We start from the raw sequence: 22664 nt of genomic DNA, 5'->3' as shown, positions 1-22664 counted from the left end.
AACGGTTCACCGGTTCTTTTGCGCTCGATGTAATGTCATTAGCGATGACTGCCGTTCATTCAAGCCTTCGGTTTACCCCGCGCTCATAACACTAGCACAGAATCAGTTCAGAATCAATCATCAAAAGAATCAGTTCGGTTCAGACGATTCAGTCTGCTTTACACTGAATCACGCATGCGCAGTATCATCAGCTCCTCGGTTCTCGATTCGGACGCGTCCGACAGTAAAAAAGAGAAAAAGAGAAAGTGACGTGACATTCAGCCAAGTATGGTGACCCATACTCAGAATTTGTGCTCTGCATTTAACCCATCCGAAGTGCACACACACAGAGCAGTGAACACACACACACTGTGAACACACACCCGGAGCAGTGGGCAGCCATTTATGCTGCGGCGCCCGGGGAGCAATTGGGGTTCGATGCCTTGCTCAAGGGCACCTAAGTCGTGGTACTGAGGGTGGAGAGAGAACTGTACATGCACTCCCCCCACACACAATTCTTGCCAGACCAAGACTCGAACTCACAACCTTTCGATTGTGAGTCCAATTCTCTAACCACTAGGCCACGACTTCCCAGTGTACGAATAAATGTCAAAGGATAAATTTTTTATATTTATCCCGGATATATATATATATATATGTAATCAGGAAGAGGGTGGGGGGGTCAAATGGGGGGCCTTTTGGCAGGGTCTTGAGACCCCCCAGGACCCTCCCTGGCGCCGCCGGTGCTCCAAAGCCTCCATTAACTGAGAACAGCTATGAGGCTATTTTCATTGTTTATATTTGTTGATGTGGTGCAGACTCCCAGTATAAACTGCTTACTCTATCGTTTTGTAATTTTCCCTTTGGTTGCCTGTTAAAATGGTGGATTATGCTTTAAAACTTATTCTCTAAACCTTTTAATACAGAAAAGTGAAAGAATTCTTACTAAGCACTAGAATGAAGACAAATATAAATGTGCTGTTCTCTGTTCTAAGCATGTGTACAAGCACAAACTCTTTGGCCATCATTTGTGTCCTTCATCCAGACAGCATGTCATCTGGCATAAGTATTTCCAGCAGACAGCGTCTCTGCAGCCTAGCCAGATTCGGATCAGTAAGGAGAACTTCAGGCCAAAACAGAAAGCAATTGCAATGCTTTCAGTACTATTGAGGATGAATTTAAAACAACTATTTATTAAATCTTGCCATGAATTTGCTTTCGTCCTTTCCTCTTAAGATGCAATCCAGATTTTTTTCTTTGGCTCTCAACAAAGCAGGCCAGATGTCTGTCCTTTTTGATTCAGACATTCCTGCTAGAATCACTGGCCTTTCTCTTAATTGAGTCCTGAGAGAGCAGTCCGGATGCTCAGCAGTGAATGGGTGCCTTTAGAATGAGAGTCCAAACAATTGATAAAAACATCACAATAATCCACAAGTAATCCACCCATTAATAAATCCTGTGCCATAAAAAGCTGTTTGAAACAAATCCATCATTAAGCAGTATTTAATTTCAAACAGTTGCTTCCAGATACAATAGGAGTCCTCTATTAATAATTTAGCTTTTTCCAGTGCATAAAGTCAGAATCATGAGAAAAAAATGCACAGATCAAGTGCCATTTACAAGCAACAACAGACCAAAACAGACCAGTTATAAACAAATATGTCGGTGGATTTTGATTTGAGAGGACAACAGGGGATGGACTGTGTCACTCTTTTCTTTGATGAATTTTCTTATAAACGCTTGTTACTTGATGCACTGAAGTGGAGTGGATTACTTGTGAATTATTTAGACCTATTAGACCATTTGTGAGCAAGTGATATAATGCTAAATTTCCCCAAATCTGTTCTGATAAAGAAACAAACTCACATTTTCAGCTGATTTTTTTTAAATATAGAAATGAACTATCCCTTTGAATGGTAATGTATACTGTACAACTGGTAATGTTTATATAGAGATTACTCAAAGCTGTGTTCACAGTTAACTAATGCTGAAAAACAATTTGCTTATACACCAGTCCAGATGGAATCTGCAGACTTTTCTTGAATTTTCTGTGCTGTCAGGGGAGAATCTGTGGAATGGACCATTTCTTTAACAGATCTGAGAATATGGAAGGTGAACGGATCACTCAATTCATCTAAAATAATACACAAGTAGATGCATAGAACCTTTGGAGTCCTGGTGTTCCCATCAAATCTGTGGAGCTTTCTGTGGAGCTCTGCAGCACAGATGCCATGTGGGTCTTCTTGGCGGATGACATGCTCTGTACAATGTTCATTCACACTATATATATCTCAGCACAAATTCCTGTGTCAAGACATTTGAAAAATGGTCAGCACTTTACAAAGAAATGAAGAAAAAAGCAATTCCTGATGGAAACGACAACTGATATTAATTAACAGATAAGAAAGAAAACGCATTCAGTGCAGGAAAGCATATGCTAGTCAGATCGCTTCAGACATTAAATTAGACTGACCTCTGATGGCCGGTCCACACTATTACAATTCTACAATTCAACAAAAGCACATGCAAGGAAATACAATGTAACACTTAAACATTGTTTTTTGAGTTGCATTTATTTAGTACTCTTCATACGATACATCACTGTACAACTGCATATATTCTGAAATATATTTTCATTATAAAATAGGGATTCTACAATCAAGGTTCAGATATAATAAAATGCTCTGAAGGTTCATAGCAGACAATAATGACGCATCTTTAAATGAAGTGCAGGATATTTTGGACTTGCTGTAATCTGATTCAGGGCAACTCAATGAATTAAATTTGACACGTGGGTTTGTATAATAATAATAATTAATTCAATAATTTAATCTTTGTGGGCCAGATAGATGAAGATAGATGAAGTATCGTGGAATGCTTTCTTCTAAAACACACTGGGAAAATCAAAACAGACAGATTCTAACATTTAAGGACGGCAAGATCTCCCATTTAAAAAGACCTCGACCTCCAAACCGGCTTTAAACCCACAAATGTTCCTTTTGGTCCAAACAAATATTGTTACATTGTGCCATAGTAGAGTGAATCGTTTCTGACATACTGTAACATTGCAAAAAAACATTCACGAAAGCACAGCAAATACCAAAGGCCACGAAATCGTCTGATTTGCTTTGACGTCAAACCATTAAGATTGTTAAAAACATCCTCCAGCGAAGGTTCGGTAACATTTCAGCGTGTAAGACTATGGTTTTCACAAACATGGGCTATAGAAATATATACTGTAGAAGTCAATATTTTGCAGAGCTGCATTAGTGTACATACATATACATACAGTACATTCCCAAGCTAGGTAGATTACTGCAAGAGACACCACACCATTTTGTGCTACGACATGGGATCATGGGTGTCCTCAATAAAACGTCTGCCCAGAAGAGATTCGTCTGAAGCCTGAGGTATGCATATTATGCCCCGGTAACAATCAGACTGTTACAATCATATATTTTTGTTATATATATTTATATATATACACACACAATTTAATAGTCATCTCACATAACAGACCACCCTCTCCTTTAAAAAAAAAACAGCAAAAAAACACTAAGCAAATAATTGTGCGCGCATATACCGTATTTTTCGGACTATAAGTCGCACTGGACTATAAGTCGCATTTATTTAAAACCAAGAACCAAGAGAAAACATTACCGTCTACAGCCGCGAGAGGGCACTCTATGTCTTCAGTGTAGACTACAGGAGCACTGAGCAGCATAGAGCGCCCTCTTGCTGCTGGAGACGGCAATGTTTTCTCTTGGTTCATTTCTCTCGGTTCATGTCACATTAATTTTGATAAATAAGTTGCACCTGACTATAAGTCACAGGACCAGCCAAACTATGAAAAAAGTGCGACTTATAGTCCGGAAAATACGGTACACGGAAAAGGTGCCAAACCAGGCTGATATCATGGTCAGGGTTATAGATGATTGCTCGATTTGTAAGTTTGATTGTTCTTAAAGAGTTTTGAGCAAGTAAGCAAAATAAAAATACACTTTGGAGAAATAACTGCACACAACAACTCGAAATATCCTAAAAAAGAAGGAAATACACATGTGCTTTCCACCGTCTTCCCTCAACAGTTTGACACTGAAATCAGCCGACATACTATTAAGCAACATCGTAATTCACTCTTTCTTAGTGTTAACGTTGCTTTCAGCAGGTCAGTGTGGAAAACAAAATGCTGGAGTTTATAACAGCACTTAATTCACTTGGATATATAGACGGATTACGAAAGTGTTGAACCTGCTTATTTAAGCTAATACAAACCAGCCAAACTAGTAAATAACCCAGGAAAGGGTGATTTGCCTCTGTATATAAACATTCGTTTTCCATCATGCTTTAATCTTATTCAAGTTTATAAAATACTACTCTGCTTTATATAAAATTAAACTGGCTAAAGTGACAGGACTTCTAATATACATCCACTGAGTATTTCTATTCATGTGTCGTTTAAGAAAAGAAAAACTACAAAAGAATAAAATTAGAGCGTAAAATTAAACCTGAAACATACAGAACGCACTGTACTCATACTGTACAACAACACTTTGGACTAGGTAAATTAGACAAACATATGCAACCATACCGAGTTAGAATAACAAGCTTTTTTAACAAGGAATTTAAAACAACGATTCCTGGATGCTACATCTCTAGCGCTACCTGACATGCTAACAAGACGAGAGAGCAGAATACCGGTTGCAAAGGGAGGGAAACACTTTCCCCATCAAGTTTTTTCCAAATGTACAGTATGTCACCGTCAATTTACATGAATGTAGCAACCCTCACATCGTTATTGGACCTGGACTAGGGAGAACAAGACAAAAATACATCAAATCCTCAACTATTTTCTGCATTGACCTGATGTGGCACGACAGCAAATAAAGTATTTTATGTTTTTTTTTTTGTTCAAATCAACAAGTCTCAGGGTGTATTTGACTACACTATAAATAGGTCTCACATGTCTATTTGAAGGCTGTATGTTTGATGTTCACTAGATTGACTTTTTGCAAGTTTTCGACGTGTCTCATGCAACTCTGTTGGAATAATGTTTTAAGGTTATGTATAACATACAGCTTAAATGACCTGCAGCGTCCTGGCTAGTGATTTATTTAAGTCTTCCTAACAAGTTAACACACTTTCATTGCTAAAAGTGTTAACAGGAGCTCTACCTATCTAATCACTATCTAACAGTTTAACATACACCTTCTATTCTCTCAGGACAAGCTAGAAGACATCTTGAGAATGCTGTAACGCATGAGAAATGCCTTAACAAGTAATCGATACCAATTTTTTAGGACTATTTCTGGCATTACAGGATTTCTCAGCATAAATTGGGGGCTCGTCCGGGATACCATACATTATCCAGTAAAAACAGCGTGGGATCATTCACTCTCGTCCACAGCATGTTAACACATTCAAAGTCACGTTATGACTACTTAAAACTGGAATGTACCTGCTATCATTAGAGGAAACGTAGGATTTGCTTCATGCAGACAAGCATTACAACATCTCCAAATATCACATTTAACTCATACTGCCCTAAGTTTAGCTCAAAGCTCAAACAGTTAAATAAATTTAGCTGATAATTCAAGTCTGCAAGTGTCAATGTTAGCCTTTTTAACAGAACTGCAAAGTAGATACTCAAACATCCACACATTTTGGTCTACAGGTCACTAAAATGCACTTTCCCATCAAAATAATCCGCCCTCACTTCACAATTTCAGGCTCTTGTTAAAGAGTTTCTGCCAACAGAAACATGTCAGGCAATCTCTGAATCATACTGTGACATTTATCTCCCTAAAGGGACAAAAAAAAAAAAAAGCTTTGGCCTATTGAGGCTATTTCCATCCAATCTTTTGATACCTCATTCCATTTTTCAACAGTGAAGAGTAAAGAGCCAACATCAATATAAACTCTGCCAACTTTCTTGAACATTGACTCAGTGTCACAGTGAACATGTAAAATGACCCCGAAGATCACAAGGCTTTCACTAGAATAGTCTCAATCAAATACATGCCTAAACAGTCAGGCCATCACACACAGGAAGTCACTCTCACTCAATACCACAGTAGTGGGTAAGGTGCTTGCTGGCTTCTGCAGCCTTCTCCTCTGCAACTACAAACTCATTAGGCCTGTAAACAGAGTCTTTCTTCCTGACAGCTTCAAGACAACCTGCTGCCACTGAGATTCTCCTTATAAACTTGGCAAATAAATCTATCATTCCTTAGAAGATCCAATAGGTACTCTAGCAGAAAAAAAACAGCAAAGAGTTTCATACTTTTTAGCAACTACAGTTACAACATAGACTTGTCTCTGAGTGTACTTAAGCATGAAAGGACAGAAAGGAAACGAAGAAACAGAGAGAACGACAAAGTTAGAGCACGATAGATAGTAGAGACTGTTCAAATCGAATGCCTCTCTGTCTCTCAGATGAGTCTCGCCTCGCCCTCCATCTCAGGTGGCAGCTCACACACTCCAGTGAAGTTCATCTCTTTCCCCTCCTTGCCGCCCTGACTCCCTGCTTGAGACCCACTGTCACCAGGTGAAGGGTTGCATTGTGAAAGTGTGTCAGGTGAAGTTCGGTGTCCCGTCCCAGCACGTCTCTCCTTCAGGTAGCCCTCGAGACGTTTGAGAAACTGCTTGGGGTTCTTCTTAGCGAAGAGCTCCACTTCTGTGCATCACAGAGCAAAAAAGGAAAGGTCAGGCTTTCTCTTTTTTTCACCAGATAAACTCTCATGTTAAACAAAGCTCTCTACCCAGTTTCCACCCACCTTCACATTTCAACTAGGTCTGCAAAGATTCACCTGCTTTGCATCGATTACAAAATTTGGAAAATCACATGCACTGATCTTGAAACATGGATTTTATTTAAATCGCTTGATCTGTTTGATCAACTCCTTTTAAAATACTAAAAATGTAATGAAATGTGACTCAGTAAAGTGTCTTTCAATATTTTAAAATATGTAAACATTAAATTAGTGACAGATTAATTAATGGAGTCATAGTGAGGCATAAATTAATTAAATTTGTGGAGATTATGCAGGGTTTCATTTTACATTCGATCATTCAATTTCTGTAGAATTTTTACTTGAATCTTACGGTTATATTGCCTTACCTGTTTTCCAATTGTAGCTTTTTTCTATTTGTACTTACCTGTTTTCTTGTTCTTATTTTGTTATTGACCGCTTACTGTGTTAGTATTAGCATTTGCTGTGGTATCAAATTTGTTAGCAAGAATTGTGAAATTTCACAGGTATTTAAAGTACAACCTCACCATAACAACCTTATTTCCAGCTAAATTTGTTCCAAAAAAAAAAATCTAATTGTTCTGAATTTCCTAAAATTATTCCTGAATCAAATACATAGGAATCAAGGATCAAGTTGACTTGCTGTCTACACAAAGATCCACACTCCCAATCTCAAGATCTATTCAGTATGCAGAAACCTTTACCCTAATGAATGACAGCGTGAACAATGTTAAAGCTAGCAAATCAGAATAGAGGGCATTTACAAGTAAAACCCTCCAAAGTATAATAGCAAAAAACGCTTGTTTCATTCTAAGCATCTGTGAGAGTGGAAAGTGGTTTTGGTGAAAACATTTATTAAGTAAATTATGGCCCCTTTAAATGATTTTGACCAAATGAGTGTTTATTAAAATCTATGCTGAATGTCACTAAATGATACCCTGAAAAATACTTTTCATTTGTTACTGAAAAATCACCTTTGAGCACATGGCCAGAGTCAGAGATGGTTTTCTGCTGGCTCTTCCACAGCTGGTAGAGGTGCAGGAACGTTGCAACATAAAAATCATTCAGCACTGCCACAACCTGTTGCCTTCGGTTACACTCCCTATGTGACATCACAAGGCAACAAAATGTTTTATTGCCATGGAAACAACTGCAGAGATTCTGAAAGGCTACAGCATATACCTCAGACAAAGTGCAAACATAGCCAAATCATTTCAAAGCTTGACAATATGTAATTAATACAGTAAAAAATAAACACCAATTAATGTTCAAAAGCTGCAGCTTCCTACATTGTGAGAGGACTTACTTGGACAGCACTTCCTCCCTGAGAGCATGCAGGGCGATTCGCGTCATGTTGATTGACATCACACAGAATGGAAAATTCTGCAGGTTTTGAAAATGAAAATGAGCATTTTATTGTCTTTGAACAATTTTGATAAGGCTGTAGCAAGTGTATCTTTAATTGGGTTTTGCATCACCTGGACTGGATGCTGAGAGAGTTTGTAGATTTCTCTAGCAAGTGGAAGTATCTCTGGGTCCATGACGAAGTAGAGAGTGTGCATGAGGCCCAGAAAACCAGTTCCCCTTAGATCTGTAGCAGGGTCTGAACCTGGGAATATAAAGGACACGCAAAAACAAATATTACAGACAGATGAATCGTATTTCATGAAAGTAATTAATTACCTTGATTTAAGCATAGGTGCTTTTTTGCTGTACCTTGAAAGCCCATGTTCTCCCAGTGTGGTCCATAGCGAGGGCAGTCACCTCGAGTGCAAGTCAATTTCCTGTAGATGGTCTGGAGTACACGCATGTGAACTGACTGCCCATTATCCAGAGAACCTAAAGAATCACAAAGATATCATATGTAAGACATTTAAGCAGTTACCATCAAAAAAAAAAAAACTAAGGGGGGGGTCATAAAATTGAAAATCAAGATGTCCTTTATATTTACACATAGAGGGTTACTCTACAATAAAAAAAAAAATACTGCAAATACTACTTATCTGTACAGCACTGAGACCTATCATACAGGCACATAGTTTCTCCTAGTGGTGGGAGATATACCGGTAGACACAATTAACCGATAGCAATTTGTCAAGTGGTAGAGATTTTGGACTATCATCTCTATTGTGGTTACATGCTCACCTGACGTTGCTTTGTTATGCAATCATGAAAACGTATCATTTGCACACGTTTTTAAACATTGTGACAAAGTGACAGCAGCCTAATAATCCTGCTATCTGTCATTCATGTTAATCAAATAACAAAAGACAGAAAATCTCTCACTTGCTCTTGACTAAATCACATTTGTACTTTAACCCTTTAACGCATACGTTCACACCGGTGTGATTAGAATTTTCAGTTCGTCACACGTCATCAACTGCTGAATTTAAATCTGCTTTCGCGATTTGGCTGGCACAGAGCTAGATCGGACGTGCTGAGTGATTGTCATATTATCTAAAATATTCAGTGTTTTAAACCATATAATGCTTATTTTAGGTTTAAGACATTTAAATTCAAATAAGTACTAGCAAAACCATACATTTACAGTTTGTAATACACCTTCTTCACCCAACACTGATTCCTACAGGTTTCCATTTTTTTTTCAAGATGGCAGAAACCACAGTGGAGAAAGAAAAGCAACTTGTCGACACCAATGAGTTGGAAGTACCCAGTGAGGACAAGAGGGCTCAAAAATGTGAACTCTGTGAGTTGTTTTTAATCATTAGAGCAGAGGATTTTGTGGAAAACTTCATTTGCTCAAAATGTGACAAAATCAAAGAATTGCAAGAAAAACTTATTGAAATGCACGCGAAGCTGCGGCGAATGAATGAACTAAACGGCGTTTTAAACGAGACGTTAAAAATTCAAGATACTTTTAATTCTACTGTACTGATTGGATCCGCCGGCATGGGCGTACAAAACTCGGCACTCCTTGCAACAACCCTCCCAGTACAAGAACCGTGTATGGACACGCTTGCTGAGGAACTTTCACCACCATTGATTTCAGACGCTGCAGCTCCGACTATGAGATGCTCAATGGATTCTTGCTCAACACCATGCCCAAGGGAATATCAGTGGAAACGGGTGACTGGTGCAGGAAAGCGAGCAACGCGTGAAACTCGGCCACCTCAGGAACTGAAGTTGGCAAATCGTTTTGGCGTGCTGGGTCAGGACTCACCTCCTGATCAAACTCCCATCGCTTTACCTTCTACATCTTTTTCATCTTCAACAACAATAGTAATAGTAGTTTGCAACAATAGCAATAAATAGTAATCGGTGATTCCATCGTCCGAGGTCTTTCACTCCCTTCTCACGGAGCTAAAGCAGCAGTCCATGGTTTTTATAGATAATTTTGATCTGTTTTGGGGTCGTCCTGCGCTTTTTAAGAGAGATGGCCTGCACCCAAATCACAGGGGTGCCCACATGCTTGCACGTCATATTGAACAACATATTTTATCATGACTACCTACCCAATGTACTACTGTTGAATTCATAAAACCTATTATTTCAGTTCGTCACTACACTGCTAAGAAAAACACAGTGGGAACAAATATGCATAATCTATTGAAAATTCGCACGTCTAGTCCATCAACACATATGGTAACTAAATCAACAGAAATTAACATGGCTCTCTTTAATGTAAGAGCATTAACAAACAAATCATTTTGTATCAATGATCTTATTATTGATTATAATTTGGACTGTGTTTTTCTTACTGAGACCTGGCTCGGCACAGATGCACCTGCCACATTGATTTAGACATGTCCACCTAACTATACCTATACATTTTCAACTAGAAAAGGAAAAAAGGGTGGAGGGACAGCAGCTATTTACAGAGAAACCCTCAAGGGAAGGGACATTAACCTTGGTACATTTAATACCTTTGAATATAATGCTATTTTTCTAAACTTTCAACCTCGTCTACTTGCAGTGACAATATATAGATCACCAAAATTACCCATCTCCGCCTTCATAAAGGATTTCTCTGATATGCTGTCTGTCATTTATATGAATTATGACAACTGTGTTTTAATTGGGGATTTTAACATACATGTTGACAATTCATCAGACATTAGAGCTAAAGAATATTTGGAACTATTGGAATGCATGTCTTTTAAACAGCATGTAAATGTACCCACCCATAAATGTGGACACACTTTAGATTTAGTTGTAACATATGGATTAGATATCAATATAACATCAGTCATTGATCTTGCATTATCTGATCACTTTTGTGTCTTTTTTAAGAGTATTGATCATCTTGTACTAAATGCAACTGAACGCATTGTTAAAAAACGTTATATTACTTCTGAAACGGCTGAAAATCTCACAATGTATTATAATAGTTATGAAAGGAATATTTTACCATCATCCTGTGATGATTTAGTAAATGAGTTTAATAATAGAATGAGAACAGCCCTTGACCTAGACTATGAAATTTAAAAGAGACTGTAGAAGTGCTGAACGAAGATGGCGTAAAACTAAATTAGAAGTTCATTTAAATAAATTCATTGAAAATCTTAACACTTATAATAAAGAAATTCGTATAACGCGCCAAGCTTATTTTGCAAACCTTATAAATGCAAACATTAATAACCCCCGATTATTATTTAACACAATAGACTCACTAATAAATCATAAAATTGATAGCTCTGAGTTACTAAACGGGAAATGTGAACAGTTCGCTGGCTTATAGTAGTTATAGACCCATTTCAAATCTTACATTTTTAAGTAAAATACTATAGAAAATAGTTTTTAATCAGTTGAGTACATTCTTAAATGATAATTCGAAACTAGAGATGTTTCAGTCTGGGTTTAGAAAATATCATAGTACAGAGACCGCTCTTATTAAAGTAGTAAATGATATAAACATAAACCTTGACAGAAATTGGCCTTCAGTTCTGGTGCTTCTTGACTTGACTGCAGCATTTGATACAATAGATCACCAGATTCTTTTAAATAGATTAAGTGACTTTGTTGGTCTATCTGGAACAGTTTTAAATTGGTTTTTATCGTATCTTAGTGAAAGAACATTTGTAGTATCCATTAATAATACCTTGTCTGAATATTATAAAGTACCATGTGGGGTTCCTCAGGGATCAGTTTTAGGACCACTACTTTTTAATCTATATATGTTACCTCTTGGTCAACTCATCAGGAGGCATGGTATCTCTTTTCATAGTTATGCAGATGACACACAGCTGTATGTAGCTGAGTCTCCAGACAACCCTGTACAAATTGATTCCCTAGTAAATTGCATTAAAGACATAAATGATTGGATGTCACAAAACTTCTTACAACTCATCCAAGATAAAACAGAAGTTTTGCTTATTGGATCAAAAACGCAGAGAGAGAAAGTGATCCATAAATTAAATGTACTCGGATTAAACCCAAGCCAAGTGGCAAAAAACTTAGGAGTTGTCTTTGATTCTGATTTTAATTTTAAAGCACATGTACGCAATATTACTAAAACAGCATTTTATCATCTCAAGAACATTGCTAAAGTAAGATCATTTCTCTCTCTGAGCAATACAGAAAAATTAATGCATGCATTTATTACTAGCAGACTTGACTATTGTAATGCCCTTCTTACAGGTCTACCAAAGAATACAATTAACCAATTACAATTAATCCAAAATACCGCTGCTCGAATAATGACAAAAGTCAAAAAAAGAGATCATATTACACCAGTATTAAAGTCATTACACTGGTTACCTATTAGATTTCGAATTGATTTTAAAAATCTTTTATTAGTTTATAAGGCATTGCACGGACTTGCTCCAGACTATCTTTCAAATATGATTACAGTATATGAACCGAGAAGGACTCTAAGATCTTCAGATTCTTTTCTTTTAAATGTACCTTATAGTAGAACTAAAAAATTTGGTAATGCTGCTTTTAGCCGTTATGCTCCTCACCTCTGGAACAACCTTCCAGAGAACATAAGATGTGCTGAAAACATTAATAGCTTTAAATCTAAATTAAAAACATATATTTTTAATCAGGCCTTCCTATAAAATCTTATGAAACCTTTTTATATTGTGCTTTGCTTTGTTGTAATGATGTATTTTTATTTATTTTTACTCATACTTTGATTTTTATAAATTCAATTTTTATCATGTATCTTAATGGGTCTATTTTACTTTTCAATTGTTCTTTTAATTTTATTAATTGCTGTTTCTATTGTATCCTTGTCAAGCACTTTGAATTGCATTAACTTGTTTAGAAAAGTGCTATATAAATAAAAATTTGCTTGCTTGCTTGCTTACATGCTGATGTCTACAGAAACTAGTGCTGTGCAATTATATTAATGGATCGATTTTGATTTTAGCCTCCAATGATTATGAAAATCCAATAATCAATATAAAATGATTATTGCGCCTCATTCTCCGCCCTTTTGTAGCACTGCACTTTCTTTCCTCTATAAAAGCCACAATACAATTAACTCTGCTCTTCTCCCAGTTTACCGGGGACCTACTTTGACGTGTTTTGGGCGGAGAGGATGAATTTGTGTGTTGTTAATCCCACAGCTCGGATTCAGTGAGAAGAAATATGGCGGCGCCCATCACCTGGTATAGATCGACTAACACAGTTGAGATAAAAGGGTTTAAACTACCAAATATATTTACTTGAACATATTTCAGCATCGGCTGCATTGTGTCACATGACAAGCATGATGTGTCGTCATGAAAACAATAAGGCGGTACATTCTAAAATACTGGTCGCCTAAAAAAAACTCACGCCGGGGGCTCAGCTAAATAAGAATAAGAAGAAATATATATTTAATTTATACAGTGAAGAATAAGTAAATATACTTAACCATACAGCTAGGTTAATCAAAAATAATTCCATCAAGTTCAAGTTAATCGTTGATAACCATCTGACCTTCAAAGACCACACTGCAAGGACAGCACGATCATGGAGAAAGATCCGGCCCTTCCTAACAGAGCATGCTTCAGAACACAACTTCTCGTCCAGGCCCTTGTGATTTCTAGGCTGGACTACAGCAATGCTCTTCTGCCTGGACTTCCATCCTGTGCAATCAAACCTTTACAAATGATTCAGAACACAGCAGCAAGACTGGTCTTCAATGAGCATGAGAGCACCCATGTCACACCTCTGTTTATCTTTCTGCATCGGCCACCTTTTGTGGCTGGCATCAAATTCAATACATTGATGCTTGCATACAGAACAGTCACAGACTGCACTGTTTTACCTCAACTCACTCTTATGAGTCTACAGCTCCTCCAGAAGCCCACAGTCAGTAAGTGAGCGATGCCTCGTGGTACCATCACAGAGAGGCACAAAATCATTTTCTATGCTGTTGCGAAGATCCTCCCAACCCTATCCTGAATGACAAATCCCTGACAACATTCAAGAGGCAGCTGAAAACTCATCTCTTCCATCAGCACTTAACTGTGTCCTACTGAAAAATTTTGTGCTCTATGCTTTGACTTTTCCTTAAATCTTAATTCTGTTCTGGATTGAATTTTTCTGGATAATTTAACTGATTCATCAATAGGCCTGTCGCGATAGTCGATAAATCAATTAATCGTGCGATACAAAAATGAGCTTGATAATATTTTCGGTCGCGATAATTTTTTAACATTTTTATTTAAATAATGTAGCATGTCATGTCATGATGTGGGGTTAGTCTGGAGCACAGCCTGTGGACATCCCGCAGAGAAAACACACTCTCCGATGGCACAGATGTCCCGGGAATAAAGAGATAACATCTCGCTAGAGTAACCAGCTTTGAGAACCTTTCATTTGCTTGTGGATGTTTGCGTCGTAAGTGATACAGCATTGTACTTCCACAACTATTGTACTTTATTTTAATACCGCGTAGCATATTTTGCAAATAACTTCATTGCCCTTTCTGTCGAAATGGGCCTACTTTTCGCTCACTTCATTTGGCTTGCTCGGCTAAATATATCTGTAGGCGTGTGGTTGCGTGTGTCAACACGCCCAGTGAATGTGCTCCTGAGGCATCTGTAATTGCTAAGTATCCATCAGCTGCGATATCCGTTACAACAAGGAAATATCAGTAATGGATTTCCACCACCAAAAAACCCTTGCTGTAACGAAGAAAAGTGTTTGAACAAGCACTTTAAATACAGTTGCTCCTTTACGCTTAAGGAAGGTTAAGGAAAACAGATTGACACCGTGGTATAATGAGCATACTCGCACCCTAAAGAGAGCAGCCCGAAAAATGGAGCGCAGCTGGAGAAAAACAAAACTAGAGGTATTTCGTATTGATTGGCGGGAAAGTAACCTATCCTACAGAAAAGCATTAAAAACTGCTAGATCCGATTACTTTTCTTCTCTTTTAGAAGAAAACAAACATAACCCCAGGTATTTATTCAATACAGTGGCTAAATTAACGAAAAATAAAGCCTCAACAAGTGTTGACATTTCCCAACAACACAGCAGTAATGACTTTACTACTTTACTTCTAAAATCGATACTATTAGAGATAAAATTGCAACTATTCAGCCGTCAGCTACAGTATCACATCAGACAGTGCACTATAGACCCCCTGAGGAACAGTTCCACTCATTCTCTATTATAGGAGAGGAAGAATTGTATAAACTTGTTAAATCATCTAATCCAAAAACATGTATGTTAGACCCTATACCATCTAAGCTCCTAAAAGAGGTGTTTCCAGAAGTCATAGATCCTCTTCTGACTATTATTAATTCCTCATTGTCATTAGGATATGTCCCCAAAACCATCAAACTGGCTGTTATTAAGCCCAAAAAACCACAACCTGACCCCAAAGAACTAGTTAATTATAGACCAATCTCGAATCTCCCTTTTCTGTCCAAGATACTAGAAAAGGTGGTATCCTCACAATTATATTCCTTCTTAGAGAAAAATGGTATATGTGAGGATTTCCAGTCAGGATTTAGACCGTATCATAGTTCTGAGACTGCTCTCCTTAGAGTTACAAATGATCTGCTCTTATCATCTGATCGTGGGTGTATCTCTCTATTAGTTTTATTAGATCTTAGTGCTGCGTTTGACACAATTGACCAAAACATTCTTTTGCATAGACTTGAACACTTTGTTGGCATCAATGGAAGTGCATTAGCATGGTTTAAATCGTACTTATATGACCGCCATCAGTTCATAGCAGTGAATGAAGATGTATCATATCGATCACAAGTGCAGTATGGAGTACCTCAAGGCTCAGTACTAAGGCCGCTACTCTTCACGCTTTATATGTTACCCTTGGGAGATATCATCAGGAAACATGCTGTTAGCTTTCACTGTTATGCTGATGATACTCAGCTCTATATTTCTTCGCGGCCCGGTGAAACACACCAATTTAAAAAAACTAATGGAATGCATAGTCGATATAAAAAAACTGGATGACGAGTAATTTCTTACTGCTAAATTCTGAAAAAGCAGAGGTGTTAATTATAGGACCTAAAAATCTGCTTGTATTAACCTAGAACACTGTCGAAGACTTGATGGTTGCTCTGTCAATTCTTCGTCATCAGTTAGGAACGATATGATGGGCGATATTGACAAAAATGTATATCTCAATATTTTTTTTCAATATCTCAATATCGATATTCAGACGATAATTTTGCAATCCTTTAAAGTAATGTGAGCAAATTGGAAAAGAAGGTCCAGTTGGTCTTTTGACTTGCTGCGTTTTGTCTATTATTGTATGGAATTACTAGTACATAAAGATATGAGACATTATTGATTTAAACATGAACCAAGTTACTGTACTAAATATTCATTTTAATACAAGAACAGTGCTTTTTCAGTACAATATATGTATGTAATAAATTAAGTTTGTGCTTTGCAAACAGTACTCTATTAGTAATAGACTAACAACAATGTGACTACCTCTTTAAAACAAAGTTTTTTTTGCAAAATGTAAACATTAGAACACAATAACAAACAACACAATATAACATTTTTGCACATTATATTAATATAAAAGATGAGGATAAAAAAAGACAAAAGGAACAAAATAAATAACAGACACTGCTCTGCAGTATGGCTCCGAGGTTCTGCTGGACCACAGATCGGAGGTTGTGGCATAATAGGTGACCTTCTGCAATTAATGGGACAGCGTTTGTCGACAAGACTTGAACAGTTTTGGAAGAGCTGTTTAACTGAAATATCTCCTTGAAGGCAGATTATATCTGGGATCTAAAGTCTGTAACATTTCTTGAAACCCATCCTTCTCAACTGATTGAATTGGCAACATAGACCTTGCAATAAAACTAAATAAAAACAGAGTTTGTAATCGTTTTCCACTTTTCGCTTTTTTTGTCATATGGTGTTTTCTTTGTGAATGTTTCTGCCAATGTCTGTTGTGTCTGTTCTTTTTTTGTACCGTGTTTGTAGCAGCAGTGCTGTTTTGTTCAGCATGAAGCCTTTCGTACTCTTCAAACTGTGTTGTGCGTGGTACGGAGATGATGGAAGAGGTTGGTTGTGGCACTCTGCTATACGGCGATCTGCATACGACAAATTCTACAGATGGGCGACTTTTGTTGCTCGTCTTTTATGTCATAACCAAACCAAAGTTTTGAGGATGACTGTGTATTTTTGCTTTCTTCGCTCATTTTTGTGTTGTTGCGCTCGAAGCTAGATAACAAAAGACGAGTAACATATGCACGGCACACTGTAATGACGTAAGACGTCAGGGGCACTGAGGCATTATGGGCAGCAGGGCTCTGAACCGGTTCAAGGAACGAAAACGAAAACCGGAAACGGACGAAATTTTGAAAGGAACAGAACCAGAACCAGAAACAGAAACAGAAACGAAATCACATTTTATAGTTCCGAACAGAATCGAAAATTTGAAATGGCCATTAACCGGTTAATAACGTTATTTTATCGTTCCATTAATATTTTAAATTTGCTGTCAATGAATCATGAATTCCAGTAGTACGGCATATGCAAATGTGACGCTGAAGCCAGCGAGTGAAATGTCCGCTCAGCTGTGAACTCATCATAGGCAAGTCGCAATGGCAATGCACCGCCCTTAGAGTTTATCTGAGGATAGTGTGAGATGAATTCAACAGATCACACATCTGCAGCACTTCTGTGAATGGAGAAAACTGAAAAACGAACCCCTATAGGATTACATTAAAAGGAATAAAGGCATATACACTAAATATATTTCACTTAAATCATATTGACAGATTAACGAAAGGAAAGAAAAAGTGTGCTAAATTACGGTTCATTGCGACACGTTCCAAAGTTTTCGGAAAGGAAAACGAAACTGCAGAGAGAAGTTTTAATTATTTTGCAAAAGCTGACAGCTTTGAATAATGTCTTGCTTCTATATAATAAACCAGCTTTGGTATGACCATCGCACCGACACAACATAATTTTGCTTAATTAAACCTGTACATTAACAAAATAAAATAGAGTTAAAGAAACAAATAAAAAGTTAGACTGCTCTGTTGTACAACATGTTGCGTTCAGCGTGACCACGCCTCACTGTGCTGATCAAGCCGATGTGAAGGATGATGTTTTATGTAGATAAAAGTACAAACACTATATAATAAATAATATTTTAGCATCCAGATACGTCTGGAACATGGAAACATTTGGATTCGTGCCGGATGAGAGATGCAGGCATCAGCTTCAGCTTAAATTAATTTGTTTTTGGATTGACGTTTTCGTAGCCTAAACTTGTTTTGTTTTCGAGTGAAATGTTTGTAAACATTTTGCTTTAGACTACAGGCATTTTAGCCTTCATTATTTTGTAAAGAAATAGGGCTAATAAAATACAATGCCGCAACTTTAGTTTTTTTTTTTCACTTTAAAAACACAATCTTTTCTAGGCCAAAATCTAGAAAAGATGACTAACCACAGCGGGTTATTGACTAACATTAGATCTCTATTTTTTTCTTTTTCTTTTTCTTTTTGAGTAATAGTGGAGCAGCTAAGTGATATAATCGTTCGGTTTACGATACAAGCGTGAAAATTGGCATGAGCAGTCTCCATGGGTCACTTGACAAGAAAATTGTCAGAGCCACTTGAAATTTCAAGATGGCGGCAATTTTTCAAGATGGCCGACACCTTAGTGGAGCAGTTAAGTGATATAGTGGTTTATTTGGTGATACAAGCATGAAAATTGGCATGAGCAGTCTCTGATGTTCACTAGACAATAAGCCACCCACAGCTACTTGAAATTTCAAGATGGTGGCCCTTTTTCAAGATGGCCACCACCTTAGTGGAGCAATTAGGCTTAAGAAATCATTTATTACATAAAATTTCAAGATGGCGGCAATTTTTCTGGATTACTACCGCCCGCCATGTGAATCTTTAAATGATACATTTTCTCATAGAAAGACTGTCAAAAGACTGTCAAGAGAGGTAGTTTGACTGTATTTTGTCTGACTCCTCACCCATGACCTGTCCAGTTTGGTAAAGCCTGTCAGAAGTTGCCTCCCACCGGCATAGTTCTCAGGGTTCACTGAGGTACACAAGCTCCCTTACCACGACAAGGTAACAGTCACAAGGGAGTTTTTTTTTTAAACTAACAGTTATTAAACATGTCAAATTAATACTGAGAGGTGGGGAAACAAAAATAAGATAAATAAATTAGCACAGTTGTGGTGCTGAACGGACAGTGCACCAAACAAAAAAGTGAGCAATGACTAATACTGAATGTCAATAAGAACAGATCCAGAGGCAACAGCGACTCTGGCTGACACAGCCATGGAACCATAACAAACAGAAAATATCTCAAACAATACTAATGAACTAAACTGAAAATGTCACAGTGATAGTCTGATGACAAAATAAAACATGATGTGCCGATGTGGCGAGGGGAAGCTGAGCCATAGGCCTACACAGGAAAACATAGAGGACTAACACTGGGAAAAGAAACATGTAAATAGGTTCTAGCAGGGGCAACTACATAGGCATGTGCAACTGAGTCCATATCAGAAGCACTTACACCTTCCAGTACATGCCTTGTTGCACCCACATTTGGTCAACTCCCAACAACAGGTGGAAGTGGAGTCCAGAAGACTTTCCACTCTTCGTCCTTTTTAACCCATCCCCAGTCGGAAGGGCTCTGCATTTGTGGATGTCGCTTCAATGCCTGTCCCCATACGTATCCAGCCTCATAAAAAGCACGTTTGGCATGCTCTTTAAGTGCTGCTTGAGTTGGTGGGATCAAGTCATATTGTCTTTGCTTTCTGGCAAAGAGATCAAGCCTGGTCTCATTCACAGTGGTGACATCGCTGGACCTGTCATACATTATCACAGGGGTAGGCAAGTTCGATCCTAGAAAGCCGCAGTCCTGCACAGTTCAGCTCCAACCCTGAAAAAAAAAAACTCACCTGCCTGTACCTTAGTAATCCTGAATGGATTGATGAGCTTGTTCAGGTGTGTTTGATTAGGGTTGAAGCTGAACTCTGCAGGTCTACGGCTGTCTAGGACCGAACTTGCCTACCCCTGCATTAGCACAACAAATCTCTCCAAAGAGAATGATATTCTGCTCTGTTTCTTGTCAATGTGTTTTCTATGTCATCACCTTCATCTAGTCGGGTTGGACTAAGTAAGATTGGCAGAGCATTGATCTTATGAAATAATGGAAAATTTCTTGCAATGGTATCATAACCAGTACGATCGTGCTCTCTGTTGAATAAACTGGATGAATGAGTTTTCCCTTGGTGTCCTGCTGACAAATGAAACATCTGTCCCAGTTAGTTTTCTCAACTGTTATGATGGCTTCTGCCATGTCTGCAGCAAATGTATAGGCAGAGGCCGAGGGTTTATCCTTTTACCACCTTTTACCAAGCACTTTGATGTATGGGATACAACTAAGTTCATGCCTTAACCCTACACTTAGTCCGATAGTTCATCCAATGCCTGTACACCATCCGGTTAACTAAAACCCCATTAACCTTGGCTCGGCTCTCCCGCGCTGGCACAACCTGTCAATTCAGGTGCAGCTATCTAACTGTTTTGGGGTAGATTAGACAGCATTTGGGATACTAACTTTACAATTAGCTGACATTGAACCCCACTCTGAGTTTAACAGCAGTGATATATCACCAGTGTGCCCTGGTAGTGCAGATATTCACTCTTGTCTAATCTATCTATAATCAACAAATCAACACAACTGTATTTTGATGAGTTAAAAGTTGTTCTTTAGTATAATCGTATAATCTAAAATATAAAATGACACCAAATCATCCTTAATGAAAAAAAACACAAAACATTTCTATTGGAAAATTGATCTTTTGAGGATCCAGGGGTCGGCCATCTTGAAAATAGAAATTTCAAGTGGTTGAGTGTTTTCTTGTCAAGAAAACCCTTAGAGACTGCTCATACCAATTTGCATGCTTATGTCACTAACTAAACAATTATATTGCTTAACTGCTCCATTTAGGTGGTGGTAATCTTGAAAAATGGCCGCCATCTTGGAATTTCAAGTACCTGTAGGTGGCTTATTGTCAAGTGACCCAAAGAGACTGCTCGTGCCAATTTTCATGCTTGTATCACCAAATAAACCAGTATATCACTTAACTGCTCCACTAAGATGTCGGCCATCTTGAAAAATGGCCGCCATCTTGAAATTTCAAGTGGCTGGGTCAATTTTCTTGTCAAGTGACCCATGGAGACTGCTCATGCCAATTTTCATGCTTGTATCATAAACTGAACGATTCTGCCAAACATAAGCACTTAGCCACTCCACTATAAATAAAATGCTGTACTTTATTATTATTACATTACTATTATTGTAGGGAGTGAAATTTAAGGTTAAAATTAATGTTCTATAACTTTAAATAAGATATAAAAGATAATATCGCAAGAACAGAGACCCGTAATTAGAGAGAGAGAGATGACGCACACTGTGTAATCAGATGTGGCTAATTCCTAATGTTCACCTCTTCATGTTTAATAAATCAATCGTTATGATCTCCCAAGCTCCCTGTCGGTGTCCTCCTTCCAACAAAGCCAACAAGCTAGCGCACAGTAAGAACTGTGAAGCCTGCATGTAGAAATGATGCGCGTTACATTATTATTAGGCAAATTATAGACACATAATATTGTTTTTAAAAAATAACGTTATTAACCGGTATTTTTTCCACCCGAACCGGTTTTGGAACGGTAATAATTCAGAGGAACGCAGGAACAGAAACGTTAAAATATCGATTCTGCTCGGAGTGAACCGATTGAATTTTCTTTTCTTTTTCAAGCCCTGATGGGCAGTTCACCGTATTAATAAAAATGTTTTAGTTCGTACTAAAAAAAGTTTTTTCTAGAAGTTAAAAGAAGCCCTGTTCGTGTTTGGAGGCTATTCCGGTGGATCTCTTGGGAAAAATGTATTCCATCTTTTGGACTCATCATTATACAACGCAATTTTCTAATGATGCAATCACAAAGCTCGCCAGTTGAGGAAGCCACAGACATTTAAAAAAACTTTAACTTCAGACTTCAGTTTTCCGCAAACAACGCATATTTTGCCTTTTCTAACAGCTATTTTATTAATCGTACATTGCCTTTACTCTTTAAGTTTTAGGATTGTTGCTTCAACTAAGAAATGTCATAACACACAGGTAAGAACTCCGTGGTTGTATTGCAAATTGGTAGCAGATTACTCATTGAGGAACGATCGTGTTTTTGGCCAAAAAAAAACAAAAAAACATAAAATACAGTCAAACAAACCCCTACATTACTCAAATCGCTACATATAATTGTTTAGAAGGTTATAGTATCCTTCAGCTCTCTTCATGTTTGGGAGGTCCGATTGTACAAATTATGAAATATTCTATATCCCAATTTTGCATATCGTCCAGACAACAATTTGGATATTATCATCTAAACAATATATCACCCACCCCTAGCTCCTTCATCGGTCAAAATATTTACTTTCGGTTAACGGTTAAACGGTCAATATGAGCATCCCTAACTGGCATATACACATAATATAAC

The 22664-nt window shown here is 37.7% G+C and overlaps 1 protein-coding gene across 1 annotated transcript in view; it reads right to left on the bottom strand.

Moving 5' to 3' along the window:
- Positions 1-3866: 3866 nt before the first annotated feature.
- Positions 3867-22664, bottom strand: part of LOC132097496 (ELMO domain-containing protein 3-like) — a 32395-nt gene continuing 13597 nt past the window's right edge. The window contains exons 9-13 of the mRNA XM_059503234.1: positions 8448-8570; positions 8210-8340; positions 8038-8114; positions 7706-7833; positions 3867-6655 (exon numbers count right to left, since the gene is read on the bottom strand). Of these exons, the coding sequence (XP_059359217.1) occupies positions 6411-6655; positions 7706-7833; positions 8038-8114; positions 8210-8340; positions 8448-8570 (704 nt within the window). The 3' untranslated portion in view covers positions 3867-6410. The remainder of the gene's footprint in view (positions 6656-7705; positions 7834-8037; positions 8115-8209; positions 8341-8447; positions 8571-22664) is intronic.

This window comes from Carassius carassius, chromosome 21 (genome assembly GCF_963082965.1).
Source record: "Carassius carassius chromosome 21, fCarCar2.1, whole genome shotgun sequence".
NCBI classification, from domain to species: domain Eukaryota; kingdom Metazoa; phylum Chordata; class Actinopteri; order Cypriniformes; family Cyprinidae; genus Carassius; species Carassius carassius.
Note: the sequence above shows the minus strand (reverse complement) of the source record. Positions and strands in the feature narration are given on the sequence as shown.